The 19,356-nt window shown below is 50.9% G+C and overlaps 7 protein-coding genes across 7 annotated transcripts; 5 read left to right on the forward strand and 2 right to left on the reverse strand.

Annotated features, from left to right (window-relative positions):
* Window positions 1-233: 233 nt before the first annotated feature.
* Window positions 234-1,278, forward strand: VTN77DRAFT_6188 (uncharacterized protein; the record flags this gene model as incomplete). The annotated part of the gene is made up of 5 exons (XM_069422438.1): window positions 234-351; window positions 443-482; window positions 534-612; window positions 664-1,054; window positions 1,145-1,278. 5 exons carry the CDS (start codon window positions 234-236, stop codon window positions 1,276-1,278), a joined length of 762 nt encoding a protein of 253 aa, XP_069276303.1.
* A 1,202-nt stretch (window positions 1,279-2,480) lies between these two features.
* Window positions 2,481-4,282, forward strand: VTN77DRAFT_6189 (uncharacterized protein; the record flags this gene model as incomplete). The annotated part of the gene is made up of 2 exons (XM_069422439.1): window positions 2,481-2,682; window positions 2,739-4,282. 2 exons carry the CDS (start codon window positions 2,481-2,483, stop codon window positions 4,280-4,282), a joined length of 1,746 nt encoding a protein of 581 aa, XP_069276304.1.
* A 694-nt stretch (window positions 4,283-4,976) lies between these two features.
* VTN77DRAFT_6190 (uncharacterized protein) lies at window positions 4,977-6,057 on the forward strand (the record flags this gene model as incomplete). Its single annotated transcript, XM_069422441.1, has 4 exons — window positions 4,977-5,019; window positions 5,282-5,297; window positions 5,382-5,435; window positions 5,517-6,057. The coding sequence occupies 4 exons, from the start codon at window positions 4,977-4,979 to the stop codon at window positions 6,055-6,057; spliced, it is 654 nt and encodes a 217-aa protein (XP_069276305.1).
* Window positions 6,058-6,424: 367 nt separating this feature from the next.
* VTN77DRAFT_6191 (uncharacterized protein) lies at window positions 6,425-8,367 on the reverse strand (the record flags this gene model as incomplete). The annotated part of the gene is made up of 7 exons (XM_069422442.1): window positions 6,425-6,682; window positions 6,758-6,858; window positions 6,916-7,292; window positions 7,368-7,781; window positions 7,839-7,974; window positions 8,031-8,207; window positions 8,268-8,367. 7 exons carry the CDS (start codon window positions 8,365-8,367, stop codon window positions 6,425-6,427), a joined length of 1,563 nt encoding a protein of 520 aa, XP_069276306.1.
* Window positions 8,368-10,015: 1,648 nt separating this feature from the next.
* Window positions 10,016-11,302, forward strand: VTN77DRAFT_6192 (uncharacterized protein; the record flags this gene model as incomplete). Its single annotated transcript, XM_069422443.1, has 1 exon — window positions 10,016-11,302. The coding sequence occupies one exon, from the start codon at window positions 10,016-10,018 to the stop codon at window positions 11,300-11,302; it is 1,287 nt and encodes a 428-aa protein (XP_069276307.1).
* A 621-nt stretch (window positions 11,303-11,923) lies between these two features.
* Window positions 11,924-15,602, reverse strand: VTN77DRAFT_6193 (uncharacterized protein; the record flags this gene model as incomplete). The annotated part of the gene is made up of 2 exons (XM_069422444.1): window positions 11,924-15,502; window positions 15,573-15,602. 2 exons carry the CDS (start codon window positions 15,600-15,602, stop codon window positions 11,924-11,926), a joined length of 3,609 nt encoding a protein of 1,202 aa, XP_069276308.1.
* Window positions 15,603-16,339: 737 nt separating this feature from the next.
* VTN77DRAFT_6194 (uncharacterized protein) lies at window positions 16,340-19,263 on the forward strand (the record flags this gene model as incomplete). The annotated part of the gene is made up of 4 exons (XM_069422445.1): window positions 16,340-16,377; window positions 16,519-18,367; window positions 18,435-18,665; window positions 18,718-19,263. 4 exons carry the CDS (start codon window positions 16,340-16,342, stop codon window positions 19,261-19,263), a joined length of 2,664 nt encoding a protein of 887 aa, XP_069276309.1.
* Window positions 19,264-19,356: the final 93 nt, after the last annotated feature.

The following is a 19,356-nucleotide window of genomic DNA, read 5'->3' on the forward strand; positions in this document are numbered from 1 at the left end:
GCGGTCGCTGCATATTGTTCGCCACCCGTTGTCGCTTCGGGTTCATTTCGGGAGACCTAAACCTTGGTGATTCATCTCTCCGCAAGTGGGCCATAGAGTCACGCATCAAAGCTTGGCTTTCCTTTGTACGTATATACATCCTCTGTATGCATGACTTATATGTAGCATCTCCGTATCTATTCTCTTGATACCTCTTTTTGGAAGACTATCTAGCCATGTCCACAGACACTGCGATGGAGTCCTCCGCTGGGGTTCCTGAATACGAGCAGTTTCTTCTTTTTGGAGACTCCATCACCCAGCTCTCGAATGACCAAAAGCTGGGATTCGGTTTCAGTGCGGCTCTCCAAAACGGTCAGTACCTTCGTGGTGATTCTTGTCATATTCTCCCGCTGGTTTCACTCCTAGAGACGAGACAGAAGAGTTCTCACTAACAAACCTGCAGCCTATGCTCGACGCCTCGATGTGATCAACAGAGGTTTCAGGTAAGAGTCAGACACCAGACTCAATGGCGACATGCCGACTAACTTCCTCAGCGGTTATACGACTGCCCATGCCATCAAAGTCTTGCCAAAGTTCTTTCCACCACCCCAGCGAGCCCGGATTCGCTTTATGGTATTTCCAGCTTCAACCTTGCAAGAGAGAGCAGAGAATTAACAGAAGCAGACAATCTTCTTTGGGGCAAATGATGCAGTTCTGCCCCCTTATGCTCAGCATGTGCCACTCAGTCAGTACAAGGAGAACTTAAAGGCCATCGTGGAACACCCAATGGTCCGCGCCCAGAACCCAAAGATTATCATCCTCACCCCCCCACCAATCAACGAGTATCAGTTAGAGATCTTTGATGCGGAAAAGGGGTTCCCGACTCCAAGCCGAGCAGCAAGCAACACGAGGCTATATGCTGATGCGTGCCGTGAAGTTGCAAACTCCCTGGGTATTCCTGTAGTGGACATCTGGACCGCCTTTATGAAAGCTGCAGGCTGGCAGGAAGGGCAGCCCCTTGCTGGTTCCAAAGATATCCCAAGGAACGACATTCTGGAGGGCTTGTTCACCGATGGTGCGTACTCGATGCTAAAAAAAAAAACTGCTATTCTGCTTTCATGCACGTGTGGGATCTCATTCACTAATGGGTACATCCCAATGACAGGCTTACACTTCTCTGGTGAAGGCTACAAGATCATGTTCGATGAAGTCATGAAAGTAATCCAGGCAACTTGGCCGGACCAGGTGCCAGAGAGACTTCCTATGATTTTCCCTGGCTGGGAAGTTGCTCCAAAATGAGTAGTCATCATTGGCAGCTGCTATGACTATAGGTTTTATTTTATTTTCTTTCTTTCTTTCTTTATTTTTTTCTTTTTTCTTTTTCTTTTCGTTTCTTTTCTTTTCTTTTTTTTTTTTGGTGAGGCCAAGCATACTACATTACTTACCTGGTTACACACCTTTCAGTTACCTCCGTAGGTAGGTACCTAGTAGTATCTTGTAAGCGTACTTAGGTCATACCACCTACCAATTATACGTTTTCTTCCTAGGTTATTCATCCTGGTATCAATACTATTTTTCACAGGGTTTATTCTATCTATAGAAATTATGAATCAGCCCGATCTCGCAGTGCTTGCGGGGGAATCTAGACCTGTGAGGACAAAATTTTGGAGCGTGCTAAGCTTCGCACTGCCTAGCGGGAGTCCCCCTCCGCAAACCCCCAGTTCAATCGTCCAACTTGCCTTTGTTCTCCCTCTGAATATTAATAACTTCCTACTTAACCATCCCAGCTCACTGCACTTACCCGATCGGCAACCAAATCTAGCGCCGGAATTTTTGGAGTAGATTCTCCAATCCAGACTATCCCCTTGACGAGAAGAAGCCCTTTCTGACAGGGGTTGAAGCCAGACGCTTCCGTTCCACAAACGACCGGTCGCTACTTCGTGTCCCGCATCCCAGCTTCTATATCTTCTTCCGTTCTCATATCTGCCTCACCAACATCGAGATCTCCTGAGCCGATAACTTCCGAAGAGATTGGCCCTAAAAACCACAGTATACGCACCGAGTTTTTCGTCTGACGCCGAATCTCTACGCTACAAACCCTGCCCGAAGTTTGCCCTACACACTTCGGAAATCGACCCTTCTCTCGACGCTGCACATCCCTTCGAGTTCGGTCTGCGCGGTTATCTCTTTTCTGTGTAGCGGGGTGCCTTTTGCCGCTAAATTGAATCAAAAGAGAAGCTACTTGATGTTCCGATACGGGCTAGGATAGTTTGTGAACAGAAGAAACAGGGTGGACGGCCTTTCGGCCGTCTCTCACAGTTAGGCGGGAGGAGGAGCGTGAGGAAGCACAAAGGCTTCAAGACCAGAAAAAGGAGAGGGTCCCTTCCATCACGAGGCTATCTCCCAGGTTAGGTGGACAGAAACGGGACATCTCTTTACAACGATCTCCTGGAGTCACGGCGTACAACTCGTCAAATTCGATCGTCACCGGTGTCGTGGTGATGGATGCTCAGTATCCTTTTGCGTCCCGAGAAGATATCTGGCGCGTGATCGAAGAGGTGAAGGATCTTTACGCCACGCAACTCGAGCACGGGGAGCGGATTGCAAGACTGGAGCGACGAAGGGATGAGGATGCGAGGCTGAGGAGTGTCTGGGGCCCTTTATCTCCTTTCCCTAGCTCTGTTGGCGGTCCTCTACAGCCAGGTGAGTACACAGCTTTCTTGCCCACTGGCAAACTTCCTAATTGCGAGACATTGCAGAGCTATCATATACCCCTACCGTGGACGCCTTCAAGGGATTCGACCAAGGGCAGCAGCACGGACTGATCAACAACATGAGCCTGGATAGCGAGGATGAGCCAAGGCGGGGTGCTTCGAGAGCGAACAGTGTTCGATTCGATGAAAGTGCGATCCACGGATACTACGGGCAGGTCAACAGATCCAGCAGCGAGCTCCCCTTGAGGACGGGCAGCAGCATGAGCACCCATCCCCTGACGGAAAGATCCCTCTCACATCGATCCGATGGCAGGCAGAGTTCTTCGGGGCATTCGCACCACTCTGCCCGCACTAATAGCTTGGGTCTTGATGCCGCCAGGCTAGTTGGGTCGTCCAGCGCGTCTCCCTTGAACACGACCATTCCTCCCCCTGGACTCTTTTTACTGGGGCCTGTACCTTGTATTATCCGGTGCTGGTTGACAACCAACTTCTCGAACGACTCTCTACTTTATGCTGTGGTCTGTTCAGGCTCGTATACGTCGTTTCTCTGCTATCCCTTGATCGAGAAACTGGGCTTGGAAGAACACATTACGGTGGAGGATGGCGTGCGGTGCATTAAGCTGCCCTTATATCTCCCCGAAGCGAGCATCCATCAGACGTCTTCCCGTGCGAGTAGCCCAACCCCGCAGCTGCCCTCGGTGACAATTCGGTTCGTTGTGCGCGAGGTAGATCCCGACGATAAGTGTATTCAGATTTTCGTTGGAAGCGATGTCCTCCGCTCTCACAACGCCGACATCTTGTTTTCGCAAGACAAGATCATCATGGTTGATGACGAAAGGAATAAAGTTTCCATCCCCCTCGTTAGACCTGAGAATGACTCCGTTTTCAAGTCTCTGTGCACTGTGGCGGAAACATTCCATCCTGACTATTCCGGCAGACGCAATGGCCATGAGGAGCGGCCGATCAACGGACATGGCTCCGTAGGAGTGATCGCACCGCCTACCTCTAGCCCGCCACAAGAAGCCATATCGACATCTTCCGCAAAGTCCACCACAGAATCAGAGGAGCCTGTCGATCACGATAGGCATCGATCTGCGCCGTCGGAGGATGAGCATGAGTCTCACCTACAAAGCGCAGAGACGAAATCCTCTGGAGAGCACGAAGCCTTTCCTGCAGCTCCGGCGAAAACGGAGGCCGCTGGCGTGTGGGGTTCCTGGCGGCGTGACTCGAAGGGTGATCCAAGTGCGATCGGGATGGCCAAGTCGACGCGTGGTCGTACCATGAAAGTGTTGCGGCCGTCCAAATCATCCTCTTCCCGTGTGGCCTCCAACACGCCTCAAAGTGCAGGCGCGGGTTCCGAACCGGCGTCGTCGCAGGTCGGTGATGCTGGTCGTCCAGCGCCGCAGTCGTCGCCCGCCAGCGGCCTTGAAATTGTTCATCCCACTCCAAGCCGGAGCACAAGTTTCAAATCAGGAGACGGCCCATGGTCCAGCAAGTCGCGGACAACCAACCCCGTGGGAGGGGCTTCTGCATTTGGCTGGCTCAACCCATCTCAGCCGTCCAAGCCTACCGCGACGAGCAACGAGTAGAAACTGAACAAATACTATCTGGAGAGATGTTCTCGTGCTGTACGAAGTATGCACCCGTCATATAGGTCTGGGACCGAGCCGGTAAGGTGTCATGCCGCGTTTTACCTTGTTTGGTGAGCAGAAGGGGCTCACGAGAGGGTATTATGATGTTATTATGGTTCCAGTGGTGCTAGCTATGCTGAGATATGCTGTGCTATGCTTTATAGTAATGGAACTGATTTGAGTACTTCGCCTTAATACAATGATAGTAGTTGAGGCAGAGGTTAGAGAACGGACCTGAGGAGATCCGCTCCTGTAGCTTAGTAGGCGAGCTACCTGGTTAGTTAATTGCTGCAGCAGAAGGCTGCCAGATCGATCCAGATGTGATCTAGCTCTCTATATAGACACCATGGACATGAGGTAGTTGCATACCTCATACACATCTATTATTTTCTTTTTCGACGACCTTGGCTTCCCCGCATAATGCTATTCCAAGCTTGGCGTCATTGCATCGCATGTCCCGCCCGACTTTCTCCGCTCCACTGCCTCCTTGCCCCGCACTCCCTCTCCAAGTCAACATCTGACACACTCCGTTAACAGCCTTTATCACCTCTTGTTGAAGTACGCTTATTCATGCGTATTTTTGATCAATTGACCAGTTAGAGTCTCGAATTGTATTGAATCTCTCTTGTACCGCCATATACTATACCTGACCATGGCAACCGTGGCGGCGGCGACGACGAGAGCGAGTCGGATAAGTAAGTACTCGATCTATCTCCCTTTATTTCTGTCTCTATCCTCTCGTTTGTCTTTATATTATGTCTACTTTGATTTTCCGCTTTTGACCCTTTTTTTTCTCTCTTTTCATTGGGAATGAAAAAGAGACTTGCTGGTGGATTGTATACAGCTGCTGTGACGCTTTAGTCTCGACGACATGTGCATAGTCGTAATACTTTTGTTTTGCTACCTGATATATCAATCGCATCAAGAGAAAACAGCTGGCTGACACTTAGAGAACAGAGAACCCTGCGTTATTGTATGCAGCCCTAGAATACATACCGAGTTCCTCCCACCCTAGATCACCACAGTTAATTAATTGCCTTCTTTCGAAATAATACAGCATATGCGATATCCAGGAAAAGTTCCGCGGTGTCATTTATGAGTTTCCAAAGCTGTGAGTTGTCCAGCCGATTGCTCGACTCGAATTTATTTCGAATAATTTGTAAATGTGTTCTCTGACAACGACTTCTCCCAGCGTCTCCACCTCCCAAAAGCTCCTCAAAGCAAGCACCCAGCTCAACATCCCCGTCTACGTGAGCACCCAGAACCGCGCACGTCTAGGCGAGACGGCCGCGGAACTGCAGCCTTTCCTCTCAGGCCCACACGTGCGCGCCGACATCGAAAAGACGCTCTTCAGCATGATCACGCCCGACATCCGCGCCAAACTCCCCGAGACAGTGTCCACGAACAGCACCGGCGGCGAATCCTCCCCCCTCGACGCCATCCTCGTCGGCCTCGAGACGCACATCTGCATCACGCAGACGACGCTCGACCTGCTCGCGCTGGGCCACCGCGTGTACATCATCGCGGACGGCGTGAGCAGCATCAACCCGGAAGAGCGCCTGATTGCGCTCGCGCGACTGCGCGATGCCGGCGCGATCATCACGACGAGCGAGAGCGTTATCTTTGAGATTCTGGGGGATGCGAAGCATGAGGGGTTCAAGGCGATTAATGGGTTGATTAAGGAGACGAAGGAGGAGACGAAGGCAGCGCTGGGGGCGTTTTGTAGGATCTAGATTCTCTTTAATTAATGGACTTTTTTTTTTAGAAGAATATTTTTTTTGTTTCTCAATAACTGTTTGGAATTCAGGTTACAGGTGATCATATGATATACTCTAAACATTGGGGGGGGGGGGGGGGGGAATCTTATGGGTTATACTCCGTTACGCTCGTTATGAAGTCGCTTCCTTAACAATGGATTAATTTCTTATGATTCTGATTTTTTTTGTTTAACTGTTGTGGACTTTTTTTTCGTATCTTACCTTTTCTTCCTTCATAGAATTCTTCCTTCCTTTCCTTCAACAGAAGAAAGAAAAAAAAATACAGCCGCCTAAAGGTCGCCTAACATCCAAGTCATGCTACAATATACTATCATCATTAATATCACAGATGAATCTCCTGAATCTTCGCCCTCCCCGCAAACCAGCTATCATCTCCCTTGCGAGCAGCCTCCCGAATCGCATAGAGCTCGTCGAGAAACGCTGGGATGAAACTGCCCGGACCGCGGACGCTGTCCTGCGTCGCGACGGCGTTTTCGGCTGCGATCTCGAACATCAGCACGCCTGAGAGCACGGCGAGGAGTTTGTCGCTGCGGTGGACGGTGAGGAAGGCGCCGGAGACGGTGCCGAGGGCGCATCCGGTCTGTATTTTGGATTCGTTAGCGTGTCTTTCTGGGCTGGGGGTTGATGTGAAATGGAGTGGGAGTTTGGAACTTACGCCTGTGACCTGGCCCAGGAATTCGTGGCCGTTGCCGACGGCGATAACGCGGTTCCCATCACTGATGTAGTCCACAGCTCCCGTCAAGAGGACAATGTTGCCTAAGCAAGAGTTAGCCTTCTTCTCCAGCAGTAGTTGGGACAAAGGAGACATCGTACGCTCTCTACGCGCCAGATCTCGTGCCAGCGCCGCTTTCTCGCGATTGTTGAGCGTGCTTGGTCCACTGTCGACACCGCGCTGCCTGCCCGCACTGTTGCCAAACACTTCTCTGATTTCCCCTTCGTTGCCCTTGATCAGGTCAAAGTATCCGCCCGCCATCAGCTGCTTGACTGCCGCTCGACGGATCTCGGTGGCTGCTGCTCCCACGGGATCGTAGACGACGGGGTTACCGCGCGCGTTGTACGCCTGGATGGCTTTGAGGTAGTTGGACACACTCTCGCTGGTGAGGGTGCCCATGTTGATGAGAAGACCGCCGCCGTTCAAAGCGAGATCGGCTGCCTCGTCGCCATAGGGAGCCATTATCGGGGATGCACCGCTGAAGACAAGACGTTAGTAATTCCCGCTTATCAGACAAATATATTATCAAGTTTCTGATGTTCAAGAGCCTTACATTGCAAGTGCCACATTGGCAGCAAAATTGGCGACGACGAAATTGATCATGCTGTGCACGAGAGGATGCGCAGAGACCATTTCCCGCACCACTGCTGGCACTTCGTTCAGCAAGGCCTCGACCTCGTTCGGGCGTGGTGCTGGAGGGATGACTGCAAATGGGGGAAGGGTGCTGATGCGCTTGACAAACTCCTGAGCCGCGGATTTGGGGTCATCTGCTGCCATGATAGCGCTCACGACGGCAACGCCATCCAAGCCTTTCTTGGAGGCTTGTGACTGGAAGATGACACGCTGCACGTTGGAGAGGTTGATTCCTCCAATTGCGACGGTTCCAACTTTGCGATCCATGTCTCCGATGGCCTCGAGTATTTCCTTGGTGCCGGCGGTCCCGATTATAGACTTTGTATTCGTTTTTCTGTTCTATTTTAGTCAAGGTGCATTCGATACTACAGAGACAATGTTGATCACTTACGTCGGCGTTGCGAACATCGTTCCGATCCCCAAGTAGTCAGCCCCCTGCTCAACTGCCTTCCGAGCCTCCTCTACCGACGAAACACTGATGCCGATGATGGCATTCTCGGGTAGCAACTTCTTAGCGGCTTCGATATCTGTTTTGTTGTCCGTTAGCACGTGAAATTGCATCAGAGATTGCCAGGCATCTCACCCATGTCGTCCTGGCCAAGATGCACGCCCTCAGCTCCTGCTGCAATGGCAACGTCGACGCGATCATTGATGATCAAGGGCACATTGTAACGCTGTGTGATGGCGTGCAGCTTCTTGGCCGTCTCCACGAGGACGCCAGTGTCGTTGGTCTTGTCTCGATACTGGACAATAGAGACTCCTAAGGAATGACAATCAGTATACGTAGGCTCATAGAACGAGTAAACCAGCGTAATCATACCCCCTTTCAGCGCCTCCTCTACCACGGTGAAGAGATCTCGCCCCTTGAGAATGGCCGGGGTCGAGTCTGTCACCAGGTACAGGGAGAGATTGATGGACATGTTGTCCTGGTCGTTTCAATGAAGGAGCGTGGTTTGTATACAATGAACTTCAGACGCGAAGGACGCGAATTTCTATAGACGATGTTAGAGCAGAGACGTGAATCAAACAGGCTAAAAGATGCAGATGCAAGATAAAGACAGTCTAAGTGAGGGAATGAGTTTATGATCCAACGTGAATTGGAAAAAAAAAAGGGGGGGGGGGGGGGGGGGGGGATGTTAAGAGACAAGACGTTGTAGTCAAATTTTCAGAGCACAAAAGGAAAACAAAAGCACACGAATATCTTCACGCAAGACTAAGGAAAGCAATTCTGCATCAACAGAAGGAAAGACAGTTTGTTCATATGCAATTGATATATAGCGAAAGATATAGGGAGGGAAATGCATCAAAGCAGTACCTGTACAATATAGAACCCCGCCTACACAAAATCAGAAATTCTGGCTTACCTTATCCACTACACTTGAATCGCAATGTCGAGGGTATCACTGGGTAGCATAAGAAAGATATAATTATTATATAAATGATATCTACAACAAGGATATTCTGCAATATAATTTACAGTAATAGTAGCGCAGCAAGCAAATTGCGTGCCTGACCCAATTGATCGTTATCCTTGTTGCTCCCCCGCCTTGGCGTTGTCTGGAGGACGTTCCTGAGCCGTCTCTGATTGGCCGCCCTCTTCCCGTCATCGGAGGGCTCAAACAATCAAACTCCGCGGTCACGTGTGGCGAACGAAACCCTTAAACCCGAGCAGCCACGATGTGACGACGGATGGGTAACGATTCGGTAATACGGACCCGGCACGTGACAGGATGCCGCCCCAACAGTGGCACAATCGCCAGTCATCGATAAGCGAAGATTGCCTAGCCACCCGCGGTATGGTAAGGCAGAAAGAGAACCTTCGATTCGACTCGCCGCTGGGTTAATAATCATCAGGGCCCAACTGGACTGGCTGGACCACTGACGACGTGTTTTCCGAATTGCTGCCTTCCTAGACTGCTCCGGCCTTCAAATTTCTTCACCTGCACCCACCTTTCTTCCTTCCTCATCAACCGCAGTCGCTGCACCCAGTCGACTCTCCACCACTCTTGACTCTTCCATCTTTTCCAGAATCTATTCCAGTGTCTTTGGACAGCCTTTTTCATCAACTTCCCGGCTTTCTGCTCCAAGTCAAAGCCTTTTCAACACCACAGTCAACCCCTGTTGACTGTTGCCTCCAGCGAAGAACCACCCGTTGGTTTCTCTTCCCCCCCTCTGTCAGAGAACACCACGTATCGAAGTCCGAGAACCTGTTCATGTATTCGCCCCGCCTCAAAGCTTTCGAACACCACCTGCCGCTTAAGCTGCATACCTTTCGCTTCCTGCGGAAACCGTGTAGTATACATTCAAGATCCTGCGGTTGAGACTCCTGCTGGGCTGCCCCCCCGTTTCCGTCGTGACCGTTCAAAGGTTTTTCAGACAGACGTTCTGAAAATCAGAGGTCCACGTCTCTACGCATCTCTTCTCCCTCGCGAATTACGGATTCATCGACGCCGCATGTATTTTTGCAACGGCAAAACATCCTTGGTTCAGCCTCCTGTTGTCCTCCCTTCCGACAAGCCTCCTGTTCTAGCTTCGTGAGAAAGAAACCGTCCAATTTCCACTGCAACCATGGCTACCATCAACATTCGTCGGGATGTCACCGATCCCTTCTACCGCTACAAGATGGAGAAGATCCAGTCCAAGATCGAAGGCAAAGGCAACGGCATCAAGACTGTTGTGGTCAATCTGAACTCGGTGGCTCAGTCCCTGAGTCGTCCTCCGGAATATGTCATCAAGTATTTCGGATTCGAACTTGGTGCTCAGGCCAACGCCAAGCCGACCGACGATCGTTGGATCATCAACGGTGCCCACGACGCCAAAAAATTGCAAGACTACCTTGATGGATTCATTGCCAAGTTTGTTCTCTGCAAGAAATGCAAGAACCCCGAGACCGATGTCGTCATCAAGGACAATCGCATCCTCCTGGATTGCAAGGCTTGTGGCCAGCGTTCCGAAGTCGATCCTCGCCTCAAGCTCAGCACCTTCATCTTGAGGCAGACATCTAGCAAGGGAGGCAAGAAGGACAAGTCCGCCAAGAAGAGCCGTCGCGAGCGGGCTAAGGAGAAGAGCGAAGAGAATGGAGACAAGACTGGCAGCCCGGGAGACAGCAACATCTCCGACCACGGCGAAGGTGAAAATGGTGAGGTGGAAATGGAAGCCAACAGTGACGACGAACTCACCCGCCGCATCAATGCTGATGCCAAGGGCATCGACGCTCAGCGCGATGCTGTCGAAGAGGAGAAATGGGCCGTTGACGTCTCTGAGGAGGCTGTCAAAGCTCGGGCCAAGGAACTCCCATCCGACCTCAAGCGGTCCCTCGTCTTAGAAGATGGTGACGAGGACGGCGAAGGCGAGGGCGGCCCGAGCGCCTACGACCAGCTGGGAAGCTGGATCCTCAGCGCCGCGGCGGAGACCGAGGGTGGTGTTGCCAATGTCAGCGACGTCGAAATCTACAAGAAAGCCAAGGAACTCGGAATCGAGAACAAGCACAAGACCTTGACTGTGCTGGCCCAGACTATTTTCGACGAGAAGATCGTCAAGCAGATCCCCAGCCGTGCTCCCATGCTGAAGAAGATGATCACCTCGGAACGCCATGAAAAAGCTTTCCTCGGTGGTACCGAACGTTTCGTCGGCAAGGACCATCCCGAGCTCATTCCCCAAGTTCCGGCTATCCTTCTTGGATACTACCAGAACGATCTCGTGTCCGAGGATGTGCTCAAGGCTTGGGGTGCCAAGGCTAGCAAGAAGTATGTCGACCTCGCTACTAGCAAGACTGTTCGCAAGGCCGCCGAGAAGTTCCTTGAGTGGCTCGAGAACGCCGAGAGCGACGCCGAGAGCGAGGAGGAAGAAGATTAGATCTGTCCCCAACCTACATGCTGTCACAGCATACAACTGACATGATCAATCTTTTCACCATGAGATAGAGTTGCTAGAGTTTCACTCTCGAGCTGCTTGCTTGTTAATTTTTCCCTGCTCGCTGATTACCTCGTCGTCCATTCCTTTGCTCAGTTCCAATGCTCCCTCAATCCAGAGATGGTTTGATTCGAGTACCTAGACCTGAGTCTTCGTGATTGTCTGTCTGTGTCTGTGTGTTTGTGTCTGTTTCTGGCTTTTGTCTAATTCGTGTTTCTGTCCTCAAAACAACAAAAGCAGAATTACCAGATAGCGAGAATAGAAGTCACCGTTCATTTTCTCCCCTCGATTGATCAATCTTATCCCTTAGTTCCTGTATTCCTACGTGGAGTCGTAGAAGATTTTCACCTGATTACCTATATCCACTATCCACTGGAGGATTTACAGTAGGAACTAGCACATTGTAGCCTATATTCAACCAACCAGTCAAAGTTGATATCGATCGACATAAACTAGCGATAATTATTACGCATGTTATTGTTATATATAAGCGTCATAACATCATTCATTCAATATTTAGGCTATCCATCTACAGAGAGAGTTTTGTGCGTGTATGTGTGTGCACTAGAAGACTACCTCCGCAAACCTCACCTTCCCGTTTCTTCCTTTGGAAGGAATGGAAATTTTCTTCAGGCGGGACTGGAGAGTAGCCGCTGCACCAGCAGTAGCAGTAGCACCAGCGGATGCAGATGCACCGACTGCGCCAGCCCTCTTGCTTATATTATTTATTATCCTAGCCCGCTCTTGCTGGAAGATGAACCATGTAAGATCCTTGTTCCACGTTTCCATTGCTTGGATGGCGGTTTCCAGGGCTTCTAGGTGGTCGTCGTCGGCGCTGGCCGCTGCGTTTCTGTCGCCTTTTTTCTGAAGACGGTTGTCTGCTTCACGAGTTTTGGTTTTGTTCTTCGATACCCGGGAAGTGTAGTATCCCGGTCCAGCGAACCGCGCGATCCACGCACCGAGGAATTCGCAGATCTCGTCGCCCACGACGAGCGGGAGTCGGACATGTAAGAGCATGCTGATGAATAAGGAGAGCATACCCCGCCAGAGGGTATGATGGGCGGTGAATGGGCGAGCTGCTGCTGTGCCTGACGAGGCTAGGCTTAGGCCGAGTGTCAAGTCTAATCCTGCGGAAGCTTGCCCAGATGCTGGCGAGTTCTGGGCCTGATTCGAGAGCAGTTTTCTCTGATGCAGAGCTCGGCGCTCCAGGCTCTTCTCAGCGTCTACCCGCACTTTTTCCCATGCCTGTAGATAGAGGCGTTTCCAGCGCGAATATTCGGATTCAACGCGCGAGGCCATGAAGTCACCGGCAAATTCGCACATGGTTGCAACAGCTGTGCAGGCAGCGCTGATCACGAAGGTCTCTTCTTTGATGTTCCCCTCATCCACAGTCCGCTCGGGCCGTCGGCTGACTTCTGAAGATGTACCAGCAGTCGTGAGGCTAGAAGGAGCGAGATCCATCGAGAGAGACGGCGGGGAGGTAATTCTGGCGTTGACGGACGGCCAAAGCTCATTGATTAGTGGTAAGAAACTGTTCTCGTTTCGTGCGAGAACAGGAAGTGCCTGCGTAAGAAGGGAGAGCAAAGACCGGCGTAGGAACGGCGAAGGAGAGGAGAGGTGAGGCGGAATAGATTTGACGATGTGAAGCAGAAGCGTGTGAGGTTTGCTGAGAGGCTTCTCACTGTCTTCTGGTTCCTTAGGTGGTGGGAGTGGCTCGTCTGATTCTTCCGGTCCAAAAGATTCGGGAAGGGAGCCGGTTTCATCATCTTTTGGCTGCGGTGGTCCGTCGAGCTCCATTGTCCACGGGCGTTTTGGATGCGAGAGTCTCTCTCCGTCAGCGTCTAACTCCTCCAGTTCCGCATACCGAGTGCGCTTGGTCCTCCGATTTGCGACATCTTCGACAAGCTTGGCGACTGAGACGGGCTGATACTGGCGTTTGCGATGATCGACGATATCGTTTTCTCCATTACTGCTGATAACCAGTAAGGACGGTTCCTTGACCCCTTCCTCCACGATTGCTCCTAGCGTAGAGAAAAGCAACTCCACAAGTTTTGGATATCCGTGGTACATGTCGATTATACCAAAGATTGAGTCGACTAGATCGTCCAAGTATGGAATCAAACCAGCTCCACACAGCTTGACCATCATCAGCAGAACTTGCGGTGGATAAGGCGAAACATCAAACGTGTTGAGCTTCAGAGCCACCGAGTTAACGAGATAATCCACGTTTTCAATGAGCATAGTGCGAGTATCGGGATAATTGCAGGATGCGGTGAGGATGTTCAGACACGCCATAGCGTGATTCTGCAAGTTTGGATTGTTGGACGCTAGAAACTGTAGAACAGGGTATAATGCATCTATCAGCTCCGGTCGGAAAGCTTCTCCAAGCTGTTGAGCTTGTAAAGCAACCGCCTCCAAACCAAGTGCCGAGATGCGCCAATCTCGCTGTATTGCCGTTGGCGGTTCATTTAAAATCGGCAATGAGATAGAGTATAACTCTTCGATCATGGTGGCGCGAGAGGAAGAGAGCGATGACGACCGAGCATCTTCAAAGGATACAAACTCGTCGATACTAGTTGTTTTATCAGAAGTGCTTTTCAGAAATCCCAGAGCAAGCCAGAATGGGGCAATAAGAGAGTCTCCAGAAGCATGATGGATGCGATTCATTATTGACCGCGTAATCGCTGCTGCAGAATCTGTCGAGTTGAGCCTTGCGATCATGCATTGCAGATCTTTAAGAGTCTGCTGCTGACTCCGATGCTCCAGGAGAACAGGAGGAAAAGAATGCAGCATATTCCGTCGTTGGAGCACGCTGGTTTCCGGCTCTGAACCTCCCGTGGAGTTTAGTGGTTGCGGGGTTGTTTTTGATAATTCGACGACGACGGTGACGCTGCTGCATAATCCCGAAGCCATGTTATTGTCGAGAATCTCTGAGCTGGAATGGACTTGGGAAAGAACTTGGAAGGCAGTTGATATTTGCCTGATAGCTCTCTGCTTGGCCACCTCGTCATTGCCCTGCATAGTCCTGTGGAAGGACATGGTCCACGTATGTAGCAGGTCTTTCAGAATGTCCACAACCTGGGAGTAAACAGTGGCAAGATGCTGCAACGCAGAATATGCATCGTTGGGCTTGTTATCTTCGTTAAGCTCAGAAAGAACGACGATCGTCTCTACCATTAAAACCAACGAGTCATTCAGCGACTTAGGACATTGTTCGATGACCATGAGACAGAGATCAAGAAGTGCCTTTTTAACCTCTCGCCGTTCGTGACGCCTTATTTGAATGACATTTGCGAGGGCTATCTTAATCTGACCAGTCGTCGCCTTTAACCATGACTCGTCGAGGACTATCCTGTCCTTCGACTTTGGCCTATCCGGCTCCGCTTGACCCGCAAGGGCGACAGTATCATTGAGGACAGCGCGCAATATCTCTGTTAATAATTGTAGAGACATCTGTAGAAGCCGAAAAGAGCGGCGAGACTGTGTTGTTGGTCTCAAGACCTTCGTCAGAGCAGATACTGCTCGGGGCATGATACTGGCTAGGACTACTCGATCTGTAATGCGGGCGAAAAGAGCTTGAAGAGCGGTCACAGCAGCCCTCTGGATGGCATCAGAGGACCCATCTGTGACTCCTTCCAGGAGTATATAAACTGTTTGGTCAATGATCGTTGCTGTTCCTATCTCGTTGTAAATGGTCTCCTCCGCCACCGGCCCCTCTAGCACTCTAAAGAGAGCCGCCATGCAATTAAAAACTGCATAGGTCAACTCCTCCGATTGAGGCTTCGGCGCAACTTCTCCACGGTTTTGAGCAGGCGTTCCTCCAGCCAGGATCGTCAAGAGGATGAGCAGTTGTTTGCCCATTGCCGGAGACAGGCGTTGTCGCCATCCTTTCTCAACCAGCACCTGCAGGGATTTCACAGCAACCTCCAAACATCGCAGAGGGAGCGCCTGTGTCTCGTTGAATACTTGAGAGAGAGGGAAAAAGACATATTCTGCGAGCTTCTCGTCCAGCACATCTTTAGCGCCCAGCGGGCTCAGCACATTGTACACGGCATCTAAGGCTTGGAGGACGTCGTTCGGCTGATTCTGACGGGCTCGGAACTTGAGCGCGACGGAACTGAGCTCGACACATGGTGGGCGGAGCTTCAATTTGCATTAGTATGACAGCACACCTTCAAAGCGGCAGATCGTGTGGGGAGACTGGAATGCATACCTTCCTGAACGCCTCCTGTCGTTGCTCCATATGGACGTCGAATCCACTGCTCAAAAGCTAACTTGGAATTCATGACATGTGAGCGACAAGACCGCTCGGGGGAAGATGCGCATTCTAAGACGAACAAACAAAATCCCTAAGTGTTTAACTGCCGTCTTCAGTCGCTACTTATGGATAAGAGATGATCCGATTATGCGCGAAGCTCATCGACCGCATTTTCTGCCGTTCTGTGAAGGCGGTGAGAGAGATAAGTATCTTACATGGAGGGGTAAGTTACTGATAATTACCATAAATTACACGTCCTCACGTGACATTAATTAAACGGCGCGCGCGTTGTCGTCACGTCGCGCGTCTCATGCTATCGCCGGCCGAGTGTTGCCTGCAATTGCTACTTCTGCCTCAGCTCCACATCAGGACATCATTTTACCGCGATTATTCTTCGTCCTGGAGTGTTTTTTCAATTACGTCTTCTATCGAGAAAGCTTTGATTCGATACGTTTCTACTCGAATTGTTTTTGACGCAGTTTATGCCTGCTTTCCGCTTCTCTGCGCTCAATGAGAAGCTAAGTTACTTCCACGATCCTAAGACGCTTTTCGTAACTCGAAAACAAGTTCCTCGACATACAGTGTCGGGCTTTTTTAGGATACGAAATAACTATCTCTCCACCCTTGCTTGCGTTTATGTCACCGAAGCGGGCGGATCGCGATTAGCAGTTAGTACATCCCGGCGGAACATCTCATTGCTTTTTCGGCCACTCACTTCAGCAATGCCGGACAACAAAGGTGGAAAGCAAGCCACGCTGGGGTATGTCAGAGATCCTCAAACGACTCTTGGGTGCGTTGTAGTGAGCTGCTTGCTGCAATGATCTTGAGATCCATGAAAGACGAGTGATTTTGCAAGGTGCCGCACTCTCAACTGACATTATCTCTACGCGTATGCATATAGGAGGTTCTTTGGTTCCGGAGCAGGCCTGTCTTCGAAAGAAGCTCCCAAGAGACAGACGACGTTGTCCTTTTCAGATGGAAATAGAAGGAAGGGCGAGAAGAAAACCGAGAAGGGAAGTAGCGCAGTCGCGGAAACCACCTTAAATGCAGACATAAAGGAGAATGGGACCAGTGAAGCGAAGAAAGACGACGTCATCAAGGCAGCTGATGCTGGCTCTGAAGTGGATACCACACCCTTGGATGGTGGTGACTCGAATTCCCCCTCCAAACGAAAAAGTGCTGAAGATGAAGACAGCGACGAGTCTGATATCCAACCAGTTAGTAAGCGGCGGAAAAAGACTTCCCGAGGGGGCGCACGCCGTACTCGGGAGACTGTAGCAGAGGCTGCAAGTGAGTCTCTTTCGGAGAAGGAAACTACCTCTGGACTTCTCACTTCGCAGAAGGCTGTGAAGAAAGCATCTGGGGAAGAGACCCCAGTCGAAGAAGATGAAGAAGTGGAGCCGGCGGAGGAAAGCGAGGACGAAGAGGAAGAGAAGCCAGAATTGAAAAAGAAGAAAATTGAAAAGGTTCAGGCAACTCTCAAGAGCAGTGGCAATGACCCGTATCCAGACTGGAAGCCCGGCGAGCCGGTTCCCTACGCTGCGCTCTGCACAACCTTCTCTCTGATTGAGATGACGACAAAGCGTCTCGCCATTCTTGCTCACACTTCCTTATTCCTCCGTCAAGTCCTCAGACTCACCCCAGGCGATCTTCTGCCAACAGTGCAACTAATGATAAATAAGCTGGCCGCGGATTATGCCGGTATCGAATTGGGGATCGGAGAGTCACTGATCATGAAGGCCATTGGTGAGAGCACCGGTCGAAGTCTGTCCGTGATCAAAGCGGACCAGCATGAGATTGGCGACCTGGGCTTGGTCGCTGCGAAGAGCAGATCCAACCAGCCTACCATGTTCAAACCGAAACCGTTGACTGTGAGAGGAGTGCACGAGGGCCTTCTCGCCATTGCCAAGGTTCAAGGACATGGTGCTCAAGACAAGAAGATTGCCGGTATCAAAAAGCTTCTGTCAGCAGCCGATGCGGCTACGGCTGGCAAGGGTAGCAAAGGGATCGATATCACAAAGAATAAAGGCGGTGCAAGTGAAGCAAAATTCATTGTCAGGTTCCTGGAAGGAAAACTGAGACTTGGTTTGGCGGAAAAGACAGTTCTTGTTGCCCTTGCGCAAGCAATGGTTGCACATGAAGCTGCTCTTAAGGGAAAGGAGCCCAGCGCTGAGGAGTTAGCTGCAGGTGAAGCTATTCTCAAGACTGTCTTCAGCGAACTTCCATCGTACGAAGTGATAATTCCTGCTATGCTCGAACATGGAATCTTCAAGCTTCGTGAGGTCTGCAAGCTGCAGCCCGGCGTCCCGCTCAAGCCTATGCTTGCCAAACCGACGAAATCGATCACTGAAGTTCTGGATCGCTTTGAAGGCAAGGAATTTACGTGTGAGTACAAATATGATGGCGAGAGAGCTCAGATCCACTATATCGCACCGGAATATGTCCATCAGTATCCGAGTGCCACGACGACCTTGAAGAAAGATGGTAAAGGGCTGTGCTCTATTTTCTCACGCAATTCCGAGGACTTATCCAAGAAATACCCTGATATCCTTGAAAAGATCGAGACCTGGATCAAACCGGGCATTCACAGCTTCGTCCTCGACTGTGAGACTGTTGCTTGGGATGTGGTCAACAAAAAGGTCCTTCCCTTCCAGCAATTGATGACTCGGAAGCGAAAGGATGTCAAGGCAGAGGATGTCAAGGTCAAGGTCTGCGTATTTGCGTTTGACCTTCTATTCTTGAACGGAGAGGTTAGTCCAGTTTCTTCTATCTCCACAGGCTGTTATATCATCACACTCAATACTAACAGAATGACAGCCAACCGTCAAGAAAACTTTGCGGGAACGTCGCCAGCTCCTCCACGAGTCATTTCAACCTGTGGAGGACGAGTTTGCATTCGCTCAATACGGGAATACAAATGACTTGGAGGAAATCCAGAACCTGCTGGAGGAGAGTGTCAAGGCATCCTGCGAAGGCCTGATGGTGAAGATGTTGGACACGGAAGAAAGTGGCTACGAGCCTAGCAAGCGAAGTCGGAATTGGCTAAAGGTATGCCAGACTTTGAAAGCTAGTGTGACCCATCTAACGATAATGCTTGCAGGTCAAAAAGGACTATCTCGCCGGTCTTGGCGACTCTCTTGATCTCGTCGTGCTCGGTGCCTACTTCGGCCGTGGAAAACGCACGTCAGTGTACGGAGCGTTCCTGCTGGCAGCATACAATGCCAATACGCAGACATTTGAAACCATCTGCAATATCGGGACGGGATTTTCTGATTCCCTCCTGGAGGAGCTCCACAAAGAGCTCTCTCCACTGGTCATCGACCGACCCAAGCCTTTCTACTCTCACTCCAACGTCCCCAAGGACCAACCAGATGTGTGGTTTGAGCCCCGTCTTGTCTGGGAAGTCAAGGCCGCCGACCTCACCCTCAGCCCGAGGTATAAAGCGGCCGCTGATGAGATGATGGGGACGACCGGCGGTGGCAAGGGCATCTCACTGCGCTTCCCGCGGTATATCAAGGCGCGGGAGGACAAGAAGCCCGAAGAGGCGACGACGACCCGGGCCGTGGCTGAGATGTATCGCAGGCAGGAAAGCGTTGCCAAGGAGAACGCGAGCAAGGGAGGTGTGGATGATGATTGGGAGTATTGATTGTTCAGATTACATTACATTGGATTAGATTACTTCTACTCTCGTATCCTTATGATATGAGTTCGTCTGGTTAATGTTGTTTCTCGCTCGGAT

Source organism: Rasamsonia byssochlamydoides, assembly GCF_041956645.1.
Source record: "Rasamsonia byssochlamydoides strain NRRL 3658 unplaced genomic scaffold VTN77scaffold_47, whole genome shotgun sequence".
Lineage (NCBI taxonomy): Eukaryota > Fungi > Ascomycota > Eurotiomycetes > Eurotiales > Trichocomaceae > Rasamsonia > Rasamsonia byssochlamydoides.